At 41.7% G+C, this 26,787-nt stretch overlaps 1 protein-coding gene across 1 annotated transcript; it reads left to right on the top strand.

Annotated features, from left to right (window-relative positions):
• The first annotated feature begins 243 nt into the window (after positions 1-243).
• On the top strand, positions 244-25,199 carry LOC109891007 (monocarboxylate transporter 2). Its single transcript, XM_020483240.2, has 5 exons — positions 244-481; positions 12,640-12,860; positions 16,816-16,959; positions 20,035-20,877; positions 24,003-25,199. Exons 2-5 carry the CDS (start codon positions 12,644-12,646, stop codon positions 24,269-24,271), a joined length of 1,473 nt encoding a protein of 490 aa, XP_020338829.1. The 5' UTR covers positions 244-481; positions 12,640-12,643; the 3' UTR covers positions 24,272-25,199.
• Positions 25,200-26,787: the final 1,588 nt, after the last annotated feature.

Genomic DNA, 26,787 nt, shown 5'->3' with positions numbered 1-26,787 from the left:
GTTACTTTTTATAAAATAGCTATCACATGGTACAATGTTAGTAAAAACAAAACTGCATCGTTGGGAATGTTTCATAAGCAAGCATTTCACGGAGGTCTACACCAGTTGAATTCGGCGCATGTGATGAATACCAAACAATTTGTTACCTTTTCAATAGATAAAGTTGCAACATTTAACACATATAGCTGGCAAGTTGACATGACGTCACTGAGTAAGGACATTCTAGTGACCTGGATAGTGAAAGATGGGACCATCAATGTCGGTTTGCATAAAATATAAAAAACGACCAGAATCGATTGCCTAGTAAATCAAATTCATATCCTTTTGGGAGTAGAAGACTGTTCGAATTCATTCAATGAACCACCAGGGGGAAATGAGGTGACACGTGTCTAAAAGCTTCTGAAAAGTACTAATTTGTTTCAGAAACTTTCAGGGTTGTCCTCGGAGTTCAAGTGCTGGGCTTTGTATTTTCGTGGTCAAGGTAAGATTGTTTTATTTATGTCTCGCACCCAATATGTTAAACGCTTCAACTTGTATGTGTGCACTCTGAGTCGGATATCCACGTGTACCAACCAAATTCGAGGCTTCCTGAATTTGTTGGGTGTATCGCAAATGGTCATTATGCTAGCTCCTTAAAATGAAAACGCGTTCTTTGGATTTTTAAATTGACTCCATATGTAGGATCTGGAGAGATGATGCACCTTCACAAGCAAACAGCTAAAACGTATTCTTTACGTTCTTCTGTGCGTCTCATCAGGTAGTCTTGATGCAACTCGTACAACGGCTAGTTTGAATTACTTAAACTAAACTTAGCAATGATCAGCCTGGTCTCAGACTAGACATAACATAGTACACGTAAATCTCGAGCACTCAAATTAGTGCGCTTGATATGGTTACCTAAGGCAAAAACAAACGTAGGATGGTTGGTTGGTGTGGGTGTATAGGGCAAACGTCTAGCAACCTAAAGGTTGTGACTTCGATTCTCATCCCGGACAATTTTAGCTAATTAGCATATGTTCAACTACTTACTATGTTAGCCAATCCTTATCCCTAAACTTCACCCTTGAACTCAACTCCTAAATCTAACCTTAAACCCTATCTTAGCTAACGTTAGCAAACTAGCTGAAGTTCACGTAGTTAGAATTCGTAACATACTTTTTTTTGCTAATTTGTGACATATTGTACCAATTGTAATTCGTAACATATCATATGAAATGACTGATGGACATCTACAAACGTGTACATGCCTTACGAAACATATCATACTAAATGGAGAACACTGATGTACGTACAGAATAATACAAAATGCTTTGAGACCAGGTTGAAATGATTGACACAGCAACATAAAAACATGCAACCTATGAGTATGAGTCTAAAAAGCAGAGTAAATAAACAAATAAATTGGAATTACACCATCTACAACAATAGCATATATTGAAAATCTATTTACTAATGGACATTTCCATATATAAGGACCCATGAGCACCAATGTGAAGTTCATAGAGCATGTTAAATGTGGTTTCAAATGAAAGCTAAGAGTCTATATTTTTTAGAATTTAAGGCATATATACATTTTTCAACAATTTTCTATCCTAAATGTTAGGAATAATTAAAAGGGATCTCACATGCTGACTGCGTGCGCAAGCGTTCCAAAATAAATGTACACATACATGTTACTCTGATTCCAAAACGGCGTACCAGTCGAACGTCTGTTTTTCTTGTCCTGTCCCATGTATATATTTTTCTTCGTACATATTTTTTACATATTTTTTTTATCTCAATTTCCATCTACGGACTGAACATACTCTCCCGCCTCACCCAATGTGGTATGGATATGCAATTTTTTACACTTTAGCACCAGAACCCCAATAAGCAGCTAGCCAGCTAACTAGCTAGTAGTCAGCCACTGTTAGCGGTCATCACCGTTAACTCGGACATCAGCCAGCCTCAGCCCGGTCAATTTCTGCCAGTGTGCACAGCGTGATATCAACCCAGAGCATATCGGACTGCTTTTTCTCTACCACATCTTCAGATTCTTACTGCAAGCTCTGAAACTTTACAACGGAACATTGCAGCTAGCTAGCTGCTATCCGAGTGGCTACTCCTGGCTAACGTCTCTGTCCCTAAGCAAGCACCAGTTAGCCTGGAGCTAGACTCGTCTCCCGGCTAGCAGAAGAGGTCCATCATCCAATTATTGGGCTACAGTACCTATTTTGCCAATACCTGGACCGTTTTACTGCCGACACGGAGCCCTGCCGATCCATCACGACTGGTCTGCCGACGTAACCATCCGAGGGGGTTTCAATAGGCTCTTCATTGCGACATCCATCGAAGGCCCATTTGCTAGCTGTCTAAATCGCCGTGCCTCAAGCTCGCCTAGCTACTCACTGGACCCTATGATCGCTCGGCTACACATGTCTCTCCTTAATGTCAATCTTCCTTATCTATTGCTATTTTGGTTAGTGATTATTGTCTTATTTCACTGTAGAGCCTCCAGCACTGCCTTAGCTAGCCCTATTGTTCCACCCCCCACACATGCGGTGACCTCACCTGGCTTAAATGGTGTCTCTAGAGACAACCTCTCTCATCGTCACTCAATGCCTAGGTTTACGTCCACTGTATTCACATCCTACCATACCCTTGTCTGTACATTATGCCTTGAATCTATTCTTCCGCGCCCAGAAATCAGCTCCTTTTACTCTCTCTTCTGAATGCACTAGACAATCAGTTCTTATAGCCTTTAGCCGTACCCTTATCCTACTCCTTCTCTGTTCCTCTGGTGATGTAGAGGTTAACCTAGGCCCTGCAGCCTCTAGCTCCATTCCCATTCTCCAGGCCCTCTCATTTGTTGACTTCTGTAACCGTAAAAGCCTTGGTTTCATGCATTTTAACATTAGAAGCCTCCTCCCTAAGTTTGTTTTGTTCACTGCTTTAGCACACTCCGCCAACCTGTGTCTGAATCCTGGCTTAGGAAGGCCACCAAAAATCCTGAAATTTCCATCCCTAACTACAACATTTTCTGACAAGATAGAACTGCCAAAGGGGGCGGAGTTGCAATCTACTGCAGAGAGAGCCTGCAGAGTTCTGTCATACTATCCAGGTCTGTGCCCCAAAAAATTGAGTTTCTACTTTTAAAAATCCACCTTTCCAGAAACAAGTCTCTCACCGTTGCCGCTTGTTATAGACCCCCTTCACCCCCCGCTGTACCCTGGATCCCATATGTGAATTGATTGCCCCCCATTTATGTTCAGATTTCATAATATTAGGTGACCTAAACTGACTGGGACATGCTAAACTTCTTTGGGGTAGAGGGCAGTATTGGGAATTTTGGATGAAAAGCATGCCCAAATTAAGCTGCCTGCTACTCAGCCATAAAAGCTAGAATATGCATATTATTAGTAGATTTGGATAGAAAACACAAAAGTTTCTAAAAGTGTTTGAATGGTGTCTGTGAGTATAACAGAACGCATATGGCAGGCACAAACCCGAGAAAAAATCCAACCAGGAAGTGGGACATCTGAGGTTTGTAGTTTTTGAACTCAGCCCCTATCGAATACACAGTGGGATATTGGTCATTTTGCACTTCCTACGGTTTCCACTAGATGTCAACAGTCTTTAGAAATTAGTTTGATGCTTCTACTCTAAAGGAGGGGCTCATAAGAGCTCTTTCAGTGAGTGGTCTGGCTGAGTGCCACAGGCTCAGTCTCACGCGCTCACGTGAAAGGTAGCTACGTTCCACTTCATTTCTGCAGACAAAGGAATTGTCCGGTTGGAACATTATTGAAGATTTATGTTAAAAACATCCTAAAGATTGATTCTATACATCGTTTGACGTGTTTCTACTAACTGTAACGGAGCTTTTTTTACTTTTCGTCTGAAACTAGTGAATGCACTTTATGAATGTGGATTACTGGACTGAACTCGCTAACGAAATTAGCTATTTTGACATAAATGATGGAGATTATCATTTTTGTGCAACTGGGATTCCTGGGAGTGCATTCTGATGAAGATCATCAAAGGTAAGTGAATATTTATAATGCTATGCTGACTAATGTTGACTCCACAACATGGCGGATATATGAATGGGCTCTGAGTGCTCTACTCAGATTATAGCATGGTGTGCTTTTTCTGTAAAGTTTTTTTGAAATCTGACACAGCGGTTGCATTAAGGAGAAGTTCTTACAAAGCCACTCCAGTGTGTTTGGGATCATTGTCATGCTGAAAGGCCCAGCCACGTTTCATCTTCAATGCCCTTGCTGATGGAAGGAGGTTTTCACTCAAAATCTCACGATACATGGCCCCATTCATTCTTTCCTTTACACGGATCAGTCGTCCTGGTCCCTTTGCAGAAAAACAGCCCCAAAGCATGATGTTTCCACCCCCATGCTTCACAGTAGATATGGTGTTCTTTGGATGCAACTCAGCATTCTTTGTCCTCCAAACACGACGAGTTGAGTTTTTACCAAAAAGTTATATTTTGGTTTCATCTGACCATATGACATTCTCCTAATCTTCTTCTGGATCATCCAAATGCTCTCTAGCAAACTTCAGACAGGCCTGGACATGTACTGGCTTAAGCAGGGGGACACGTCTGGCACTGCAGGATTTGAGTCCCTGGCGGCGTAGTGTGTTACTGATGGTAGGCTTTGTTACTTTGGTCCCAGCTCTCTGCAGGTCATTCACTAGGTCCCCCCGTGTGGTTCTGGGATTTTTGCTCACCGTTCTTGTGATCATTTTGACCCCACGGGGTGAGATCTTGCGTGGAGCCCCAGATCGAGGGAGATTATCAGTGGTCTTGTATGTCTTCCATTTCCTAATAATTGCTCCCACAGTTGATTTCTTCAAACCAAGCTGCTTACCTATTGCAGATTCAGTCTTCCCAGTCTGGTGCAGGTCTACAATTTTGTTTCTGGTGTCCTTTGACAGCTCTTTGGTCTTGGCCATAGTGGAGTTTGGAATGTGACTGTTTGAGGTTGTGGACAGGTGTCTTTTATACTGATAACAAGTTCAAAGAGGTGCCATTAATACAGGTAACAAGTGGAGGACAGAGGAGCCTCTTAAAGAAGAAGTTACAGGTCTGCGAGAGCCAGAAATCTTGCTTGTTTGTAGGTGACTAAATACTTATTTTCCACCATAATTTGCAAATTAATTCATTAAAATGTGATTTCCTGGATTTCTTGCCCTAATTTTGTCTGTCATAGTTTAAGTGTACCTATGATGAAAATTACAGGCCTCTCTCATCTTTTTAAGTGGGAGAACTTGCACAATTGGTGGCTGACTAAATACTTTTTTGCCCCACTGTATTGGAGTGCCAACAAAAGAAGCTTGTCAAAGGTAAGGCATGAATTATATTTTTACTTCTGCGTTTTGTAGGGTTGAAATATGCTTCTCTCTCTTTGTTTACTATGGTGCTATCCTCAGATAATAGCATCGTTTGCTTTCGACGAAAAGCCTTTTTGAAATCTGACATGATGGCTGGATTCACAACAAGTGTAGCTTTAATTTGATATCTTGCATGTTGCGATTTCATGAAAGTTAGATTTTTATAGTCATTTATTTGAATTTGGCGCTCTGCATTTTCACTGGCTTTTGTCCAGGTGGGACGCCACATATCCCAGAGAGGTCCCACATATCCCAACAAACAGATCACCGACCATTTCGAATCCCACCGTACCGTACCTTCTCCACTATGCAATCTGGTTTCCGAGCTGGTCATGTGTGCACCTCAGAAATGCTCAAGGTCCTAAACGATATCATAACCGTCATCAATAAAAGACAGTACTGTGCACAACCGTCTTCATCGACCTGACCAAGACTTTTGACTCTGTCAATCACCACGCTCTTATTGGCAGACTCAACAGCCTTGGCTTCTCAAATGACTGCCTCGCCTGGTTCACCAGCTACATCTCAGATAGAGTTCATTGTGTCAAATCGGAGGGCTTGTTGTACACAACTCTGGCAGTCTCTACGGGGGTGCCACAGGGTTCAATTCTCGGGCCGACTCTTTTCTCTATATATCAATGATGTCGCTCTTGCTGCTGGTGATTCTCTGATCCACCTCTACGCAGACAACACCATTCTGTATACATCTGGCCCTTATTATGGACTGTGCTAACAAACCTCTAGACAAGATTCAATGCCATACAACACTCCTTCCATGGCCTCCAACTGCTCTTAAATGCAAGTTAAACTAAGCGCATGCTCTTCAACCGATTGCTGCCCTCACCCTCCCGCCCGACTAGCATCACTACTCTGGACGGTTCTGACTTGGAATACAGTTGAAGTCGGAAGTTTACATACACCTTAGCCAAATACATTTTAACTCAGTTTTTCACAATTCCTGACATTTAATCCTAGTTAAAATTCGCTGTCTTAGGTCAGTTAGGATCACCACGTTATTTTAAGAATGTGAAATGTCAGAATAATAGTAGAGAATGATTTATTTAGGCTTATATTTCTTTCATTACATTCCCAGTGGGTCAGCAGTTTACATACACTCAATTAGTATTTGGTAGCATTGCCTTTGTTTAACTTGGTCAAACGTTTCGGGTAGCCTTCCACAAGCTTCCCACAATAAGTTGGGTGAATTATGGTCCATTCCTCCTTACAGAGCTGGTGTAACTGAGTCAGGTTTGTAGGCCTCCTTGCGGTTTGGATGGTGTTCTTCGGCTTGCAATCCTCCCTCTTTTTCCTCCAGACATAACGATGGTCATTATCCCCATGTGCAGTTGCAAACCGTAGTCTGGCTTTGTTATGGTGGTTTTTGAATAGTGGCTTCTTCCTTGCTGAGCGGCTTTTCACGTTATGTTGGTATAGGACTCGTTTTACTGTGGATATAGATACTTTTGTACCTGTTTCTTCCAGCATCTTCACAAGGTTCTTTACTGTTGTTCTGAGATTGATTTGCACTTTTCACACCAAAGTACGTTCATCTCTAGGAGACAGAACACGTCCCTTTCCTGGGCAGTATGATGGCTGCTTGGTCCCATGGTGTTTATACTTGCGTACTATTGTTTGTACAGCTGAACGTGGTACCTTCAGGCATTTGGAAATTGCTCCCAAGGATGAACCACACTTGTGGGGGTCTACAATTTATTTTCCGAGGTCTTGGCTGATTTCTTTCACTTTTCCCATGATGTCAAGAAAAGTGTCACTGAGTTTGAAGGTAGACCTTGAAATACATCCACAGATACACCTCTATTTGACTCAAATTATGTCAATTAGCCTATCAGAAGCTTCTGAAGCCATGACATCATTTTCTGGAATTTTCCATGTTTAAAGGCATAAGTTTAAAGTCAACTTATTGTATGTAAACTTCTGACCTACTGGAATTGTGATACAGTGACTTATAATTGAAATAATCTGCCTATAAACAATTGTTGGAAAAATTACCTGTGTCATGCACAAGGTAGATGTCCTAACAAGAAATTTGTGGAGTGGTTGAAAAACTAGTTTTAATGACTCCAACCTCAGTGTATGTAAACTTCCGACTTCAACTGTATGTGGACATCTACAAATACCTAGGTGTCTAGTTAGACTGTAAACTCTCTTTCCAGACTCACATTAAGCATCTCCAATCCAAAATTGAATCTAGAATTGGCTTCCCATTTCGCAACAAACATCCTTCACTCATGCTGACAAACATACCCTCGTGAAACTGACTATCCTACCGATCCTTGACTTCGGCGATGTCATTTACAAAATACCCTCCAATACTCTACTCAGCAAACTGACCGTAGTCTATCAAGGTGCCATCCGTTTTGTCACCAAAGCCCCATATTCTATCCACCACTGCTACCTGTATGCTCTTGTTGGCTTGCCCTCACTACATATTCGTTGCCAAACCCACTGGCTCCAGGTCATCGGTAAGTCTATGCTAGGTAAAGCACCGCCTTATTTCAGCTCACTGGTCACCATAGCAACACCCACCCGTAGCATGCTCTCCAGCAGGTATATTTCACTGGTCATCCCCAAAGCCAACACCTTTTGCCGCCTTCCAGTTCTCTGCTGCCAATGACTGGAACAGATTGCAAAAATCACTAAAGCTGGAGTCTTATATCTCCCTCTCTAACTTTAAGCAACAGCTGTCGGAGCAGCTTACTGGTCACTGTACCTGTACACGGCCAATCTGTAAATCGTCCACCCAACTACCTCATCCCCATATTGTTATTTATCCTCTTGCTCCTTTTAACCCCATTATTTCTACTTCTACTTCATCATTGCACATCTATCACTCCAGTGTTAATGCTAAATTGTAATTATTTCACCTCCATGGCCTGTTTATTGCCGTACCTCCCTAATCTTCTACATTTGCACACACTGTACATATATTTTTATTTTGTGTTATTTACTGTACGTTTGTTTATGTGTAAATCTGTGCTGTTTGTGTCGCACTGCTTTGCTTTGCCAGGTCGCAGTTGTAATTGAGAACATGTTCTCAACTGGCTTACCTGGTTACATAAAGGTGATTAAAATAAAATTCAATTATTGCACCCACACTGTTCGAACTTGGTACTATTTGTGATGCTTGTAAGTTCCGCCTCTCCCATCTCCTCAAATCAAATTTGCGAGCCTATAACTGACTGATCAGTTCTTTTTCTCTTATTGTGACCTCCCTCTTCACGGTTAGCATTGAGCACTTCTCTTCATCTTTTTGGATCTTCTCCAAGGTCCATTGTCAGAGGAACTTTTACATTCCCAGGAGGTTTCAGAGTTGGATGAGTGGCAAATCCTTACATTCACCAAAAGCACATAGCTTCGATTTCGGGTCACACATACTTGAGTCGACCATGTCCTCAAGGTTTTTGGTGGACTGAAGGCCAAGGCTGTGAAGAGAATTTGCCATAAACTGTAAATTCTCATGGGTTTTGCACTGACAAGTTTCACGATCAGTGTCATTGGGCGAAACAACCCAAAATGGCCTGAGGCAGCAGAAGGAGGTATAGGACAACTGACCTAGTTCCTCAGACTGGAATTTCATGTGCAGATTTTTCATTGTGGTGGTCGTGTGGTGGTTTGTTTGCATCATCACGGAGGAAGAAATCCTTAACTTTTGATTTCTGTTTCTGTTCTGCTTCCTTTCCTTCCTCGTCAAAAAAGAGCAAAGGTCCCCTTCCAACTTCGCGCTCCTATTTGAAAAGCCCAACACTGTCTGGGCATACTTCTGAAGTTAATACTTCTTCAGTATATTCACAGAGGTCACTTTTGTAATGTTTTGCTTGTTCTTCTGTTTCCTTGCATTTCTGTATTTTGTTTTGACATCTTTAATGAGAGATGTGTGAAAGAGAAGAGCCCTCTTGATACGTTATGTCACATTCTGATGTCTCAGCAATGCTTTGACTGTTGAACGAGGCGATACAGATGCCTGTTCTCCCCTAGTCCTTGCATACCTCTTCCTGTATTTTTCCCTTTTCTCCTCTCCTTTGCCACTTCTGATTGTAAAATCTCTTTTTGGAATCTACTGTGTGTTTTTTTTCTTTCTTCTAATGCGTTCCACTTGCTGTAGTTGCCTAAAACACATTAAATGAATGGTTAGGATTATAGAGGTAGAGTCAGAGATAAAGTTAAGGATTTCTCAGTAGATCGAGATTAGGGTTATGGGTTGTGGTTAGGGATTATGGTTAGAGTTAGTAGAAAGTACTCCTAACTAACTAATAATCTTAAATGCCTTATTTTAAGCATATTCTAACCTTGAAGACCCAGGCTGATTTTCAGGAGTTGAGGGGGGTGTTTAGGACTGTAGTATCGCACTAGCCTTGGCCCTGGCTCTGAGTATCCTTTTGGAATCTCTCCATTTCTTCCTTTCTGCACTCTGTCACTGAGTTCAGCTATTGTCTTCTTCTTCCCTGTCTCCTCCATTTCTCTAAATACTCTCTCCTTCTTTTTGGGTCAGCATTACATCATTCTCTGTATTGCTGCTGTCTTTCAGCTGCACTAAGAGGAGGTGCCATTCCTTTAGAAAGACCTGATTCAATTGATATTTACTTATTCTTAAAATACTATACATGCTATATACACTGTAATTATATAATACAATTAACACATATTTTGCAACACACTACTGCAAGATATCCATTTATCCACCCTATTGAGTGCATGTCCACCCTGTTACGTGTACATGGATAACAGGGTTTACGATAATAGGGTGGACATTTTGAGCTAAAATTAGCTCCAAGTGATCGTGATGAAGCTAGGATAATGGCTGCCACTTGAAAAGGAATTTGCATTGTTTGACAAATATATTTTGAAATGATGGAATTCAATGAACGCCTTTTTGTGTTTTTGCTTAACAGGGTGGACATGTTATGCTTTCCCACATCACATCACCGACATATAATGATGAAAATGTAATACTCACCAGGTTCACCACAGTTGTTTTCCCGCCAAGGAAGTGAACCCTTCCGTATAAAGCCTAACACTAGGCAGCAAGATGCAGCCACTGGTCAACGAGTACTTCCACGCTGGGAAAGTCGAATTGCAGAAGCATCTCAAATATTTTTATCTCCCTAACTAAAGCAGTTTATGGTTGGTGTGTGTGTGTGTGTGTGTGTGTGTGTGTGTGTGTGTGTGTGTGTGTGTGTGTGTGTGTGTGTGTGTGAACAAAAAACAATTAGGGTGAGGATTTTTAAATATTTTGCCAACAGAGGGAATAATAATCCCCAATATTTTTTTGAATCATTAACTGTAATTGGAAGGGAATGATGACAAAAGTATCAGCATATTTCTTTGATCAGTAGCTGTAATATTATTACTCAATATAGCAGTAACTCCATTATATTACTCGTCACCGCAAAAAGTAATATTATTACTGTAACGTATTACCCCTAACACTGGTCACACAAACCACCATTGAGTCACCTGCTACAGTCTACCCTTCCACTGGCATACTGTTTTGTTCAGCTCATAACTGTTTTCTTTCTGTTTCAGTCATCTGGTGGTCAACAAAAGTGTGAAAACATTCTCTCTGTCTCTCGCTGTCTCTACCCCCCCCCCCCCCGATCAAATCTGAACCAATCATAGACGCTATGTTTCACAAATTGGGAGAGTACAGTAAAGTTAAAAGATTTTGAGTACGGTTCAGCACAGTACTTTATATATTCAGTAGCGCTATACAAATTAAATGTATTATTTTTTTATAACCATCATTATGCATTTCTGTGTAGCACAGATCAGGGACTAATGATGACATGCCATTATTGCAGTTCTGTTCCTGGGTATAAATCTACTTCACTTACTGTAGTTCATAACCAAAATAGATTTTTTTTTAACCCAAGGTGTCATTATAATAGCTGACATCCCATTCTTTCTGCAGACATATTTGAATCTTAATTCTGAGCAGATTTTCAATAGTATTTTTGAAACCATGGTCACATAAAAACAGAGGGAGATTTGACAGAAATTCAGTTACTAAACGTTGCATCTGTTCTTCGCGTAAATGTGTTTTTGTAAAATGGTCAGTCTAACTTGTGAAAAGTGTTCATTTAGCATAGAGTTGTATGGTTTGTTAAACTTTGAAATAAATCGTTTTTGTATGGCATATATTTTAATGTGAAAAATCTGTACAGTTCCTATACAGTTCCTATACAACATTTTCATTTGGAACCAGGAGTAAAAATATGTGTAGCATGAGCCTATGCATCAAAGGTTTTATTGTATAGCCCATGGCTACTCAAATACTATTTGGGAAGGTCCGGTCACACAAATGCCCTAGGTTGCAAAAGTCCAGGTGGATTTGCCATTTAATGGCGTAGGAACAAACCCCCACCTCACAACCCATGAAACCCCAAACTGTTCACACCCCTCTTGGCAGATAATTTTTTTTAAAGCTAATTTCTTGCAATTCTACACATTTTTCCATGGGGCATAGAGAACCTTTTGACTTTTTAAAATGAATTTTCTGCAGTTCATGACCTGTCTTATGTGTTTATATGATAGCTAAGTATCTCAAAAAAGTCAGTGGGGGCTCCTTGGGGGTTGATGGATGGGATCAAAAAATTAAACAACCTCTTTTCACTTGGTTTATCTATGATTTTAGATCAAAAGTAGGTTTTGTGCATTGTATTGGCCAAGATGGCCAACATGGCCAAGATGTTCTGTACAGCACTTTGAGATATCAGCTGATGTACGAAGGGCTATATAAATAGATTTGATTTGATTTGATTAGATTTTGAGGCCTCAAGGCACGTAATCAGGCCATGATAACTAGCCTACAAGAGTTCAATATGTTAGCCTAACTTACCTACCTAGCTTATATGTTGATCAACTGGACATTTCTGACAGGTTATAAATAGCTCTTGGAGGTCTCAGTTAATGACATAACAGGAAAACTGCCCATACACTCAACAGCATTAAGTTGAAATCCCGACTGACTTGAAACTAATCAAATCACAAAAGAGGTTAGGCCTGTATGCTCCTCTCTGTGACAGTAGTAACTTGTCACTTTAAATGTGTGTAAATACCAAATAGAGACAATACCTGGGTCAAACAATTATGGTTTGGGGAAATAAAGTGATGATTTGACTGTTTTTCTCTGTAGTGATTTGTTCGTGTACTTAAAAAAGGTATATTCAAGATCATGTTTTTGCTGTCATGAAACACTTTGATCCGGATTGTGAACTTCATCCTCTTTTCTATTGACAGAAACATGTCCCCTGCACCAGAATCTCCTCTGGGGTACATCCCCCCAGACGGGGGCTGGGGCTGGGTCGTGGTGTTTGGGGCCTTCATCTCCATTGGCTTCTCGTATGCCTTCCCCAAAGCCCTCACAGTCTTCTTCAAAGACATCCAGCTGATCTTCGGTGCCTCCTACAGCCAGATAGCATGGATCTCCTCCATTATGCTGGCAGCCATGTATGCCGGTGGTGAGTAGGCATTCATGAAATCAAGCAGCTCTGAGCCAGCATCAAGTCACATGAGGACCACAATGTACAGATTGTATTAACGGATGCATGTCTTGTATGGAGCTTTGCCGTTGCTTGTTTTTTTTCATCCCCAAATTGTAGGCCTGTATCTTGCATGTGAGGACTGAGTGTAATAGCTGGAACTAATCAAGAAGAATGAGTACTACTGTGTTCAAATGACTATGACAGCCTAAGAAGTGAAGTCTTTGTGCAGTCATCAGACTCTTCTCTAAAATTAGATGCTATTATCCCTGAATAATACATAGATGTTTTGTAGTTTATTTAGTAAGTCTACTAGTTGAAGAAAATACAGTAGTAGGCTATTTGAGATGAAAGCCAAGCAATTGCAACCAACTTTATCATGCTGATAGAGTAAGCATAGAATAAGAAGCTTGCTGTCTTACTTTACTCTAATGAGCTTTCACAAAGCAACCTCTCATTTTGGAGACCCGTAAATATATTGAATTAAAGAAACTTGTTGACCAGTGGCTGCATCTTGCTTCCTAGTGTTAGGCTTTATATGGAAGGGTTTGGCATAGGTTAGTCATGTGATTTTTACACCTGACACAAATTTGTGTATTTAAACAAAGCCACTCTTTCACTTATGAATGGGGACGTGAGGCAGCAGGGGATTCACCCTGGGGCATGTTCAGTTGGCCAACATGAGTGTTGATCCAGGGCACACATATATAGACTGTCTGTCAGTTGAAAATGCTGTTTTTTTGTTTTGTTTACCCTTGCTCTGTTTGCATGAGCATTTATATTCACAATTGTCAGTCTGTGCCGCAAGCCTTGATGGGACCTGGTGTGATGAATGACCAACATGAGTGTTCCATGTCACAATAAGAAAAAACTACCGTCTTAGAAATCCCTGTTGTTACTCAACGCCTGGGCCTGAATTTATTAACGATTAGGCACCTTACATGACTCATTAGATGACACTGAGATATTATAATAGAATGATCCAATTGAAGTTTGAGATAAATCAATCAGTGGCTGCAAGGTTAAAAGATGACAGGGAGCCTGACTCACCTGCAGTCAACAGCACAGAGAATCCTGTGAAATATTCCTGTTCTCAGTGGCAGAGGCACATGGCTTTATCATATTGTCCTTGGCTCAGCTTTTGCAATGTCACCCAGTTGAAAAAAGACAGGGAAAATATATCAGTCATGGGTTCAGCACATTTGGGCCTCGCACCAAGTCCCTATGGGACAAACGTGACAGCATTTCAGGGGACCTATGACTTAGGGAGCCAGAGTGATAAAGTTATAATGGGAGAGAAAATTGTGATGTCTGGGATGCAACCCCAAAGTAACACAGGAACTGGGAGGATGTGATCTATGCAATACATACCACTAGTCCCTATCCTCACTAGGCTGGATGAATCTGTTCTAGCTAGGGCACTGCTCAGATTACATGTCTTTTTTTTTTTAGAATCCAGAAATTATTGCGGTATGTTGTAGATTTGTACATGCACAAGTGTATTTGTTTTTATATCTATGCTGCCACTACTAAACATAGCATTTTTCAACAATGAAAAGAGGGAAATAAGACCTGATATGGTGTACTTCTGCTGGACCGGTGGGACAGGATGAGAAGCAGGGTTTGATTAAAAAACAAAGGGAAATAAAATGAGAATATGATTTATTCTTTGAACCTGTGTAGCGTACAGCTGCTTTTACAGGAAGTATTACGTCAAGGTCATTGTCAGAATATACAGTGAATTCGGAAAGTATTCAGTCCCCTTGTCCTTTCCCACATTTTGTTACGTTACAGCCTTATTCTAAAATGGATTTAAAACTAAATGTCCCTCATCAATCTCCACACAATACCCTATAATGACAAAGCTAAAATAGGTTTTTAGAATTTTTTGCAAATGTATTAAAAATAAAAAATATACCTTATTTACAGAAGTATTCAGACCATTTGCTATGGCACTCGAAATTGAGCTCAGGTGCATCCTTTTTAACATTGATCATCCTTGAGATGTTTGGTAAATTGTAAACTGTGGTAAATTCAATTGATTGGTCATGATATGAAAAGGAACCTGTTTTATATAAGTGCCCACCATTGACAGTGCATGTCAGAGCAAAAACCAAGCCATGAAGTCGAAGGAATTGTCTGTAGAGCTCTGAGATAGGATTGGGTAGAGGCACAGATCTGGGGAAGGGTACCAAAACATTTCTGCAGCATATGAGGTCCCCAAGAACAGTGGCCTCCATCATTCTTAAATGAAAGAAGTTTTGAACCACCAAGACTTCCTAGAGCTGTCCGCCCGGCCAAATTGAGCAATCAGGGAAGAAGGGCCTTGGTCAGAGAGCTGACCAAGAACCCGATGGTCACTCTAACAGAGCTCCAGAGTTCTGTTAGAGAACCTCTGTGGAGATGGGGAGAACCTTCCAGAAGGACAACCATCTCTGCAACACTCGACCAATCCGGCCTTTATTGTAGAGTGGCCAGACTGAAGCCCCTCCTCAATAAAAGGCATATGACAGCCCGCTTGGAGTTTACCAAAATGCACCTAAAGGACTCTCACCATGAGAAACAAGATTATCTGGTCTGAATTTGGCTTGAATGCCAAGCGTCACGTCTGGAGGAAACCTGGCACCATCCCTATAGTGAAGCATGGTGGTGGCAGCATCAGGCTGTGGGGTTGTTTTTTCTGCGGCTGGGACTGGGAGACTAGTCAGGATCGAGGGAAAGATGAACGGAGCAAGAGAGATCCTTGATGAATACCTGCTCCAGAGCGCTCAGGACCTTAGACTGGGGTGAAGGTTCACCTTCCAAAAGGACAATGACCATAGGCACACAGCCAAGACAATGCAGGAGTGGCTTCGGGACAAGTCTCTGAATGTCCTTGAGTGGCCAAGCCAGAACCCGAACTTGAACCGGATTGAACATTTTTATTTGTTTTTTATTTTATTTTACTAGGCAAGTCAGTTAAGAACAAATTCTTATTTTCAATGACGGCCTAGGAACAGTGGGTTAACTGCCTGTTCAGGGGCAGAACGACAGATTTGTACCTTGTCAGCTCGGGGATTCGAACTTGCAACCTGTAACGTAACAAAATGTGGAAAAAGTAAATGGTTCTCAATACTTTCCGTATACTAGAGATCTGATTTTTTTTTTAAATTACATTTTAGTTTTTTTTTGTTGCATAAATCACGAGCTATGTAAGTAAACAACAATTATTTAAAAATTTGTTTTTTAACACATGTAATCAATTTTGGAGAATGGATTCAGAGTGGTAAAAATAACACCATTATTTTATTCAGATTAATCATCAGTCGTAAACTTGCGATTGAAATAGCCGCTGTCTGCCAAACTAATCCGCTTATTTTTTTACTAGGAATTTTCAATTATCACCCACCCTCCTTGCAGATTGTCATTCTAGCACTGACTAGAAAGGCAGCATGTTGAGATTTCAATAATCGTGGCAGCCTACATATATTCTTGATTGATGCTCCCTCCTTTTATTTAATTTAATGAATTGCGGGGAATGATTTAGCGTTGTGTGATGCTAAAGGACTGTTCTACGTGTTCTCTGTGGCAGGGTTATGAATGAAGGATAAAGAGAGACCGAAATATAGAAGGCTCTTTAATTACTGATTGATCACTCACACTAGCTGTTTTTGCGGGAACATTGTCAGGAGAAATGCTCATGAGTCACTGGCTTGCTTTGCTTATGTAGATAAGATAACTATTTAGAACATCAGTTACCTCTTCAAGCCCTTTTAAACATGAGTTCCTATGTATGGATATTTGACCGGCAGTGCGTTAGGGGTAATGAATAGGAATGAAGGGTTAGGTTTTGGTAGAGGTCTGCCGGTCGGGTGTCAACTGCCTATCCATGAACCTAAGACTGACACTTTCTCTCCCCTTCTCCTCTCTACTCTCTTACTCTTTTCCTTTGCAGGACCTATCAGCAGTATTCTGGTGAATCGCTATGGAAGCCGGCCTGTGGTCATAGCCGGTGGAGTGATGTGTGGCGTTGCTATGGTAACTGCTTCTTTCGGCAATACCATTACGCATTTGTACATATGCGTAGGAATCATTGGAGGTACCCACTCATTTCATACATTTGATTGACGTGGCTTGTTTTGTGATTTTATGTTTATGTGTGTGCCAAATCATACTCAACAGTAACAAAAGTCTATTGTTTTTAACTGAAGGAAAGTTGACAACTTTGATAATTATTTCTGTAGGCCTAATCCAAAAGTTTACTTTATGCTCTAAATGTGTGAACCTAAGTAATTCCAATTGTGGTCCTATTGAAGATAATGTAGTTGATTAATTATACCTAAAACACAACGTTAGATATAAGGGTTCAGGAAAGACATCTGGGACGATGTGTTGTGTAAATGAACCAGTCTCGACACGGGCTTAAATTTGTTTACCCTGCCGATAGACCAGCCCTCCCCCAGCCCTCAACCAGCCCTGGCGGTGCTCCTATGGGGCTACACATCCTCTCTGGGTGGCCCTGGTCTCCCTGGCTGGGCTGGCGTGCTGTCTGTCTGGGTTCAGGCCAGGGAGTCTCAGCCTCTGGGTTGTGTCCGGTGCACTGGAGTGGGGAGGGGGGGGGCAGCGCAGGTGTAATTAGAATGGTGCCATTCTGGTTCCAGGAGAGCACTGTTTACCAGGGCTCCCTGTTCTCTCCCACAGGCTACCGTCCAGGCCCCCACATGGCAGTGGCTGCCAAACGCCACCCAGCGAGACTCATTAACCAGCCACTGAGCTGCAGGCCTGGAGGATTAATAGAGGGAGGAGGGATTTGTGTTGTGTTCTATCCTCTCCTCTTTGCCCTGGCCCACTGAGACACACTAAGACACACATCCCTCTCTCACATACACGTACAGTGCCTTCAGAAAGTATTTACACCCCATTGACTTTTTCAAAATGTTGTTGTGTTGCAGCCTGAATTTTTATTATTATAAATTGAGATTTTGTGTCACTGGTGTACACACAATACCCCATAATGTTAAAGTGGAATTATGTTTTTATAAATGTTTACAAATGACAAAAATTCAAAGCTGAAATGTCTTGAGTCAATAAGTATTCAACCCCTTTGTTATGGCAAACCTAAATAAGTTCAGGAGTAAACATTTGCTGAACAAGTCACAAAATAAGTTGCATTGACTAATTCTGTGTGCAATAATAGTGTTTAACATTATTTTTGAATGACTACCTCATCTCTGTACCCCACACATACAAAGTGAAGTTATTCATTACACTTTGGATGGTAAATCAATACACCCAGTCACTACAAAGATACAGGCGTCCTTCCTAAATCAGTTGCCGGAGAGGAAGGAAACCTCTCAGGGATTTCACCATGAGGCCAATGATGACTTTAAAACAGTTACAGAGTTTAATGGCTGTGACAGGAGAAAACAGAGGAAGGATCAACATCTTACTGTAGTTACTCAAGAATACTAAACTAAATGACAGTGAACAGAAGGAAGCCTGCACAGAATACAAATATTCCAAAACATCCTTCCTGTTTGCAATAAGGCACTAAAGTAAAACTGCAAAAAATGTGGCAAAGAAATTAACTTTTTGTCCAGAATACAAAGTGCTGTGTTTGGTGCAAATACAACACTACACTGAGTACCACTCTTCATATTTTCAAGCATTGTGGTGGCTACATCATGTTATGGGTATGCTTGTCATCAAGCATAATTTTGTAAAAACCATAGAAATCACAGAAGTGTAACGAAATCATAAAACAGCAAATTAAAAACATTGACAGGTCAAGTTTAAAACTATTTCGTAAGGAGTTCCAAGCCGATGGTGCAGAGTACATAAAAGCCCTTTTACCAAATTCAGTTTGGACATTTGGAACAGTTAGCAGGATAAAGTCTTGCGAATGAAGAGAGTACCCACCACATTTCTGAAGAATAAAAATGCCCAAAGAAAATGGTAATAAACCCAAAATGGCTTTGTAAATACAAGTATACCAGTGACTGAGCATACGAGTGACTAAAGAATGCCAGCCAACCCTGGTATATAAGGTGCAGTGGTGTATAAGGGGTTTTGCAGTTTTAAAATACATCTCAATGCTCCATCATAAAGGGTGTCAATTGATCTCAAACACTGAGCGGAAGCATTCATATATAACATATCACCATTGAATGTTCCTGAGTGGCCTAGTTACAGTTTTGACTTAAATCTGCTTAAAAATCTATGGCAAGACTGGAAAATGTCTGTCTAGCAATGATCAGCAACCAATTTGACAGAGCTTAAAGATTAAAAACAATAATAATGTGCAAATATTGTTCAATCCAGGTGTGCAAAGCTCTTACACAGAAGTACTCACAGCTGTAATTGCTGTCAATGGTGATTCTAACATATTTTGACTCAGGGGTGTGAATACTTATGTCAATGATATATTATTTCTGTATGCAACAACCAGTTAAGTTGAAGAGATGTCCTCCCTCTGTACCATCTCAGAGACAAATAACACATACAAGGAGTATTTATTTCTAATCATTGTGCTTTAAAGAGCATCCCAGTTCAATCAAGTTGAGACAGAGATAAGTGTTGACCACAACTCTTAAAACAATGAAGATGAAAACGAATCAAAATCCCCCGTGAAGCCGGAATATCTACCTTGCATTAAGTCTTGTGTTAGCATGTACTTTTCAATCAAGGAAGAATGCATACTGAGAACTATTTATATCTGTGAACTACAACTAGGCTTTGTAATTTGTGTAGCTCAGTGGGCATTGTTCAGTGGGGGATTGTGAGCAGCAGACATTTAGCAGTCGTTAGAATGATGGAATGGTTCAGTCGAGGTTGCTACCTGGAGCTCTTCATCTTAAAGTGGAGACTCATTTAGAGAATAAGATGCTCATTTACAGGCTGAAATGTTACTAAATTGGATTTTGGGGAAAGGAGGTGGTAGTGAATGAATTACCTGGAGTCTCTAATTTGCCATTAAAATGTTGAAAAAAATTCTGAAAATGTTCCAGCTTCCTCAAATGAGATTTTAGTTGGCAATGTGAAATGAGATGGAACCTTAATGTGCACAAAGTAGAATGGTCTTCATTTAATCCTGTAGTACCAGTCGTTTTAAATTGTATCCTCTGAAAATGTGACATGTGAACGTAACTACTCTCCTCTCTTGTATTTCCTGCAGGGTTTGGACTCTCCTTTAACCTCCAGCCGTCCCTCACAATCATTGGGAAGTACTTCCAGGTCAAGAGGCCATTAGCCAATGGGCTGGCCATGGCAGGAAGTCCAGTCTTCCTTTGTACATTAGCACCTATCAACCAGTTCCTGTTTAACCACTTTGGCTGGAGGGGCAGTTTCTTCATCCTGGGAGCTCTGCTGCTCAACTGCTGTGTTGCCGGCTCTCTCATGAGGCCCATTTGTCCAAAGCCAACTGGAGGCCAACTCACGCAGACAAACGGATTCTCGAAGAAACCTCCCACGGACCAGTCTGAGGCCCAGGTGAATGGACACAACACACAGTTGGAGAAAGGCTGTATGGAAAACTTCAACAAGTTTCTGGACCTCTCGCTCTTCAAACACAGGGGCTTTCTGATCTACATCGTAGGGAACACAATGATGTTCTTCGGTTTCTTCGCCCCTGTAGTGTTCCTGGCCCCATACGCCCGGAGCCATGGCTTTGATGAGTACTCCTCCGCCTTCCTCCTCTCCATCATGGGCTTCGTGGACATGTTTGCCAGGCCGGGGACTGGGCTGATAGCTAACACTAAGTGGATCAGGCCCAGGATCCAGTACTTCTTCAGCTTTGCCATCATTTATAATGGTATGTGCCACCTGTTGTGCCCCTTGGCCAGTGGGTACTGGGGGCTGGCGGCCTACTCAGTGTTCTTTGGTATAGCGTTTGGCATGGTGTGTGCCCTGCTGTTTGAGACACTCATGGACCTGGTGGGGCCTCAGCGGTTCTCCAGTGCAGTGGGACTGGCCACCATCATAGAGTGCGGCCCCGTGCTCCTGGGACCACCTATAGGAGGTAAGCCTACACACTGAACACAGCCCACAGTCTCCCTCCTTCTCCAGAGTCAATACACATACAGCTCATAGACAGCTAATGGCTTTAGCCAACAGAACCTATTGACAAAAGGACAAGCACTATTTTACTCGGGTCACCACTCTCCCTCCAGTTCTTCTAAGATCACCTCTCCATCGTCGTTCAGTACCTGGCATTCAGTACTATCCCAGTATTACACATGCACTTGAGAGAAGGAGGAGTCCTACTTTAGAAGACGTTGGGTAAACATTTATTTTATTTTATTTGAAGCAGAAAAAGCAGCTAGTCGGTTGTTGCTCTCTTTCTCACTCTGCTCCTCTGTCACGGCCTGTATGGTGGTGGAGTGGAGCCCAACTTCTTTCCAGGGTGTCATTATTGTAAGACATTCCAGTAGAATTGGATTATCATCGGTGAGCAGGGCGGCCTGGAGCTCACGGCCCTCCTAGAGAAAAGCAGTAATTGGTCACGGTTATTTACTGCTGTAAATAAGCCGGGCCGCTCCGGCTTTCAGGGCACGCCCGCTAGAGGATTCATCCTCCACGCAAATTATGGAACATTTTTCGGAGCTAAGAAGCCGTAAGGGTAATGACGGTCTCTCTGCGACTCTTTCGCTGTCTATTTTCCCTTCTCTCTTTCCCAGGTCCCCTCGGCCTAGAGTATAAGGCCATTAGACCTCTACTATCACTGGCTGCAAACAAAAGCTTGGAGAGTTAGTTATTGGCATTACAGAAACATTTGACCATTGCAGTGTTTCCAACTTAATTTGATTAGCTGACGATACGTTCATGGAAGATTAAAGATACACTGTAAGTGATTGACTCTAACCCCAAATCCTAATTAGCAAGCACAATCTAGTAGACTTTACTATTAAAACAATGTCTTAGATCTCTCTCTGGTTCTAAGGTTTCAGAGAAGGCATTTCCACATAACAGCTTACTACTGATTAGGAATCATTGTGTAAGATTATTCTGACAGGACCATTTTGCTTTCATGCTTTTTTTGTGTATTATCAAAAAGGGTTAGTTCTCCCCCAATATTTCCCTGAAATTGCCAGGGATAGCACAACTTTTCAAAACGTAATCTTCTACAGTCAACTTTGATGTTATTTTGCACAAAGGAGAACTAATAATGTTACCATTCTCTGCTCAGCCCAAACTGTTAAATAACACATTTTCATGGAAGTGAACTTGCTTATGGTCTTTGAACAACCTGTGGGCTTCATAATAATACATAATACAAATGTTCTCCTGGAGATAATCTCATTTCAGTCTCTGAAATGGTAGAACACACTTCTCTTCCCCAGACAAACTGGTGTTCTGCCTAGTCCATAGAGATCCTATGGTCTTGTCTGTCAGGTAGGTAGGTAGGATCCTTTTGTAGTCATTCCTATGCTTCTCTCTCATCTGCAGAGTTTTAAGGAGGTGTAAATGTATAGCCCTCCTGGTTGTATTGAGTGACCCCATTCTGAGGTGCTCATTTAATGGAGGCAAATGCATCTCTCTGCACGTTGAGCATTCTTCTCCAGAGAGTCTTTACGTTTCCCATTACAAGTCTCCTCGTTACGGCCAGCCTCGTTGTGCTGCGCCGTGCCTCTGCCCTAACCTGGGGGTCAGCCTAATTAGGAGGAAGTGATGTAATTGGTGTAATTATCCTTTTGCTTTCGTGTTTAATGGAATCTCAGTTCAGACCTCACTTCACTCATCAGACTCCTGTAACTTGGAAGCCATGAATATGCATTTAGAAAAGAGGTGACTACGCCAGATGGACTTAATTACCGTTCAGCCAATCAAGGGCTGCCTTAATTAGGGTGACGGTTATCTGCATATGCCCACAGGACAGAACACCCTCAATCAGACCATGGCCCTGATGCTGATTTATACTGGTCCATGGGCAAAGTGACCCATCCCCTCCCTTTATACTGAACCATGGGCAAAGTGACCCCCCCCACACACACACATGAGAGAGAGAGATAAATGAATGGCCCCGTCCATATCAGCTTCATTGAAAATTGACTCATTAAGAACAGTCTTTTAATTGGTTTACCTAACCTGAAAACTGCCCCTCCATTTAACAACCTAACTTTGTGTTTATGTATAGTGGGTGTTTAGTGTTGTTGATTGTTGATTATGTCAGACTCGGTAATTGACCATTAGTAACTGAGTTTGCCAGACATTAGTCCATTACAGGTAAATACTCTTATAAAAGTCTCCTTGTACAAACACATGGAAGTTAGATTAGATGCATAAAAAGTTTATGGATGTAAATCATGTTGTGGTGCTCAGCTGTAAAAACTTTCTAAAAGTATTCACTGTGATTGAATTAGTCAATGACCATAAACTCCCCATACAACAGCTTGGGATAGTACAGCTTGGGATAGTACAGCTTGGGATAGTACAGCTTGGGATAGTACAGCTTGGGATAGTACAGCTTGGGATAGTACACCGTTGTCACAGATGATCTTCACCTTCGTTAATCAATTTAGCAGATCCGACAAACATCTGACATGCATAACCCTGCAGAGTGTTATACAGTATACACAGGCGGAGGGGTGGACAGACAGATAATTAGATACACACCGTGGAGGCTGAGTGAGATGGGGAGGACTGCAGAACGATCCAGGGGAGGATGGAGGCTCAAAAAGCTTATGGTTCCAATCTGATATAAACTACATTTGTCACTTTTTTCCCTCTGAAGCGCGCTAGTTTTTGATCGTTTTCAGAATGGGCATGGCCACACTCCTGATTCGTTCTTGTGCAGCAGACAAAATTGCCTTCCCAGAGAGCAGTGTGGAGCGTGGCCAGGTGTAATGGCTCCATGTTATTTCCTGCATGTCTCCAGTAGGATCGTCCTATCTTCTTCTCTACAGAACAGAGTTTGAAAAGCACATTAAACCATACCCATGTTACACCTCCTGATTCACCTCGTGGAGCGAGATGGGGAAAGGCTTCCCTTAAACCCATAACAACCTGTTGATGGAAAGATACTATAAGCAGGGGGGATTTTTGTGGCGATCTTGTCTAACTATACTTTCTATAACTGAACTTTTGATCGGAAAAAGGGAACAGAGACTTTGTTTAACCTTCCGTATCATTTCTGCTCCCCTGCAGGAGCCTTGGTGGACACCTTTGGTGACTACAAGTACCTGTACCTCATGTGTGGAGCGGTGATGGTGTTCGCAGGACTCTTCCTCTTTGTTATGAACGTCTACAACTACAGGATGCTGGAGCGGGAGAGGAGGCAGGAGGAGGGAGAGGTGAAGGAGGGCTGTGAGAACCAGGAGCAGGGTATGTGGCTGTGTGAGAGGGGAGAGGCTTCCTCAGAGGAAAGAGCAGAAGAGCCTGAGTCTACGAAGGAACAAGACACCCAGGGAGACTGAAACATGCTATCCATCACAACAGTGTATACAAGCACACTATATTGATTTCAGTACATCAATGTATAGGCCTATCTCATATCCCCTCCACCCACGCACACACATTCTATTTGATTCTGTTTATGTTGGTTCCTGTTAATGTGTTAACTCTACTACTAACCTTGGTGGAGTACACTCCTGTAGCTGTTTCCCCATGCTGACAAAGGCTGTTTGGAGAGAACTACTTCTGGCTGTATGAGATCAAATAGCAGTGTAATCCTTTCCGGGAACGTTATTTATTTGAGCAGCCAGGTGTGCCACCCCCCCTGAGCAGTCCCAGCTAGTATCCAGTTTCTCGTGGTCAGGGACAACTCCAGGCTCTAATAATTCATTAGAAACAAAAAAATACCTAATAAATCAATGTAAAGTTACATCGAGTGTTACTCTGTGAATTATGACCATTAAATACATACTTGATATCAATGATGAAACTGTGAACAAACATTTGCAGTTGAGAGGTTTGTCACATCCATGACGAGGATGTAATATTTCAGCCTTGTGGTAGTCATGAACATTTTACTCTTCTGCCTGTATTGATGTTACAATGGGTGGATGAGGAATGCACTGTTACTGACATTATGATGTCATGTTATGCGTCTTGTTCAGGATCCATTTTTCACTTATATGACCAAAAGAAGTGTCTGCTTTAAAATGTTCCCAAACAGATCATAGAATGAATGTAATTGATCACGGATTCAACTGTAATGAAGTTTACAATGACAATGTAATTCATGTCTAGGCTGTAGATTTGCATAAACTGTTTGTTTTCTTTTAAATATGGATTTATTGTTTTAAGATGCTAACTGGAAGGACTGTATTTGAAGGACTGTATCCAAAGTTAATATGATTGGGTAGAATACTCAGCAATAAATGCCATCATTCTTATTCAGTATTTGATTAGAATTATTTCAATAACAAAACAGCATATGAATTACAGTTCATCAGATGTAAAGTATACAACTCTGAATACTTTCATTCGTAACTCTTGACATTTAGCTTAAAGAAATATTGTAATGGATAATATATGTTGTTTATATTGTAGTTTTACCACTACAATTCAGCTAAGACAAAAGCATGTCTGTAAAAAAATGTTGCTGCATATTAACAGCATGAGAGAAAAATGACAGTCCAAGTGGCACAGAACTGGGTGTCAAAGCCAGATTTACCATGCAGCCATTAATGTTTGTAGCTGTGGCCAATTTTTCACACCAATTAGAAAGATGTGTAACAAGTTTGAAAATGTCAGCGCTAAGGGCATGACTAGCTAATGAAGCAAGCCCCGGATGTTCCACACTACCGCACTGAGCCGCATGAAGTCTCTGACACGCTCAGCAAATCACTAAGCCAATAAATTAGAACCCGCACACTCACCAGCCCACAGCCCAGCCCAAGGTCCTGGGACATGGCAAGGTGGGGGATGCCCCAGAGACAAGGGGATAGTCGCTGAGTCTGACATTCTTTTTCTTATTATAATATATTTCACCCCTCCACGCTGTTGACCCCCTACCCCAACCCTCATCTACCCCCTGTGTGTTCCCATAATGCCCCATGGTCATTGTCCTTCATGCTGTCTCTCAGAACAACTCTAGTCCCTGGTGGATCCACAGGGGTGGTTCAGTGACCAACGTTTCCATACAGGGTGGGTGGAAGACTTTTAGGGCATGCTGACATGTTTGTTGTCCCCTTTATTAGGTTTTATCTTTGCGGTGAAGGTATGAATGCATGATAATTGTGTTGTGAACTTGTGGTCCTTGAGAGGGAGCACTGTAGTGTACAAAACCTTAGGAACACCTTCCTAATATTGAGTTGCACCCCCTTTTGTACTCAGAACAGCCTCAATTCGTTGGGCATGGACTGCAAGGTGTCAAAAGCGTTCCACAGGGATGCTGGCCCATGTTGACTCCAATGCTTCCCACAGTTGTGTCAAGTTGGCTGGATGTCCTTTGGCTGGTGGACCATTGTTGATACAGACAGGAAACTGTTGAGTGTGAAAGACCCAGCAGTGTTGCAGTTCATCACACCCTCAAACCAGTGCGCCTGGCACCTACTACCATACCATGTTCAAAAGCATTTACAGTGCATTTGGAAAGTATTCAGACCCATTGACTTTTTCTACATTCTGTTACGTTACAGCCTTATTCTAAAATGGGTTAAATTGTCCCGCCCCCCCCCCCTCAATCTACACACAATACCCCATAATGACAAAGGAAAAACAATTTGCAAAAAACAATATCCCATTTACATAAGCATTCAGACCCTTTTCTTAGTACTTTATTGAAGCACCTTTGGCAGCGATTACAGCCCCGAATCTTCTTGGGTATGACACTACAAGCTTGGCACACATGTATTTGGGGACTTTCTCCCATTCTTCTCTGCAGATCCTTTCAAGCTCCGGCAGGTTGGATGTGGAGCATCATGGCACAGCTATTTTCAGGTCTCTCCAGAGATGTTCGATCGGGTTCAAGTCCCGGCTCTGCCTG

This window comes from Oncorhynchus kisutch, linkage group LG5 (assembly GCF_002021735.2).
Source record: "Oncorhynchus kisutch isolate 150728-3 linkage group LG5, Okis_V2, whole genome shotgun sequence".
Lineage (NCBI taxonomy): Eukaryota > Metazoa > Chordata > Actinopteri > Salmoniformes > Salmonidae > Oncorhynchus > Oncorhynchus kisutch.
Note: the sequence above shows the minus strand (reverse complement) of the source record. Positions and strands in the feature narration are given on the sequence as shown.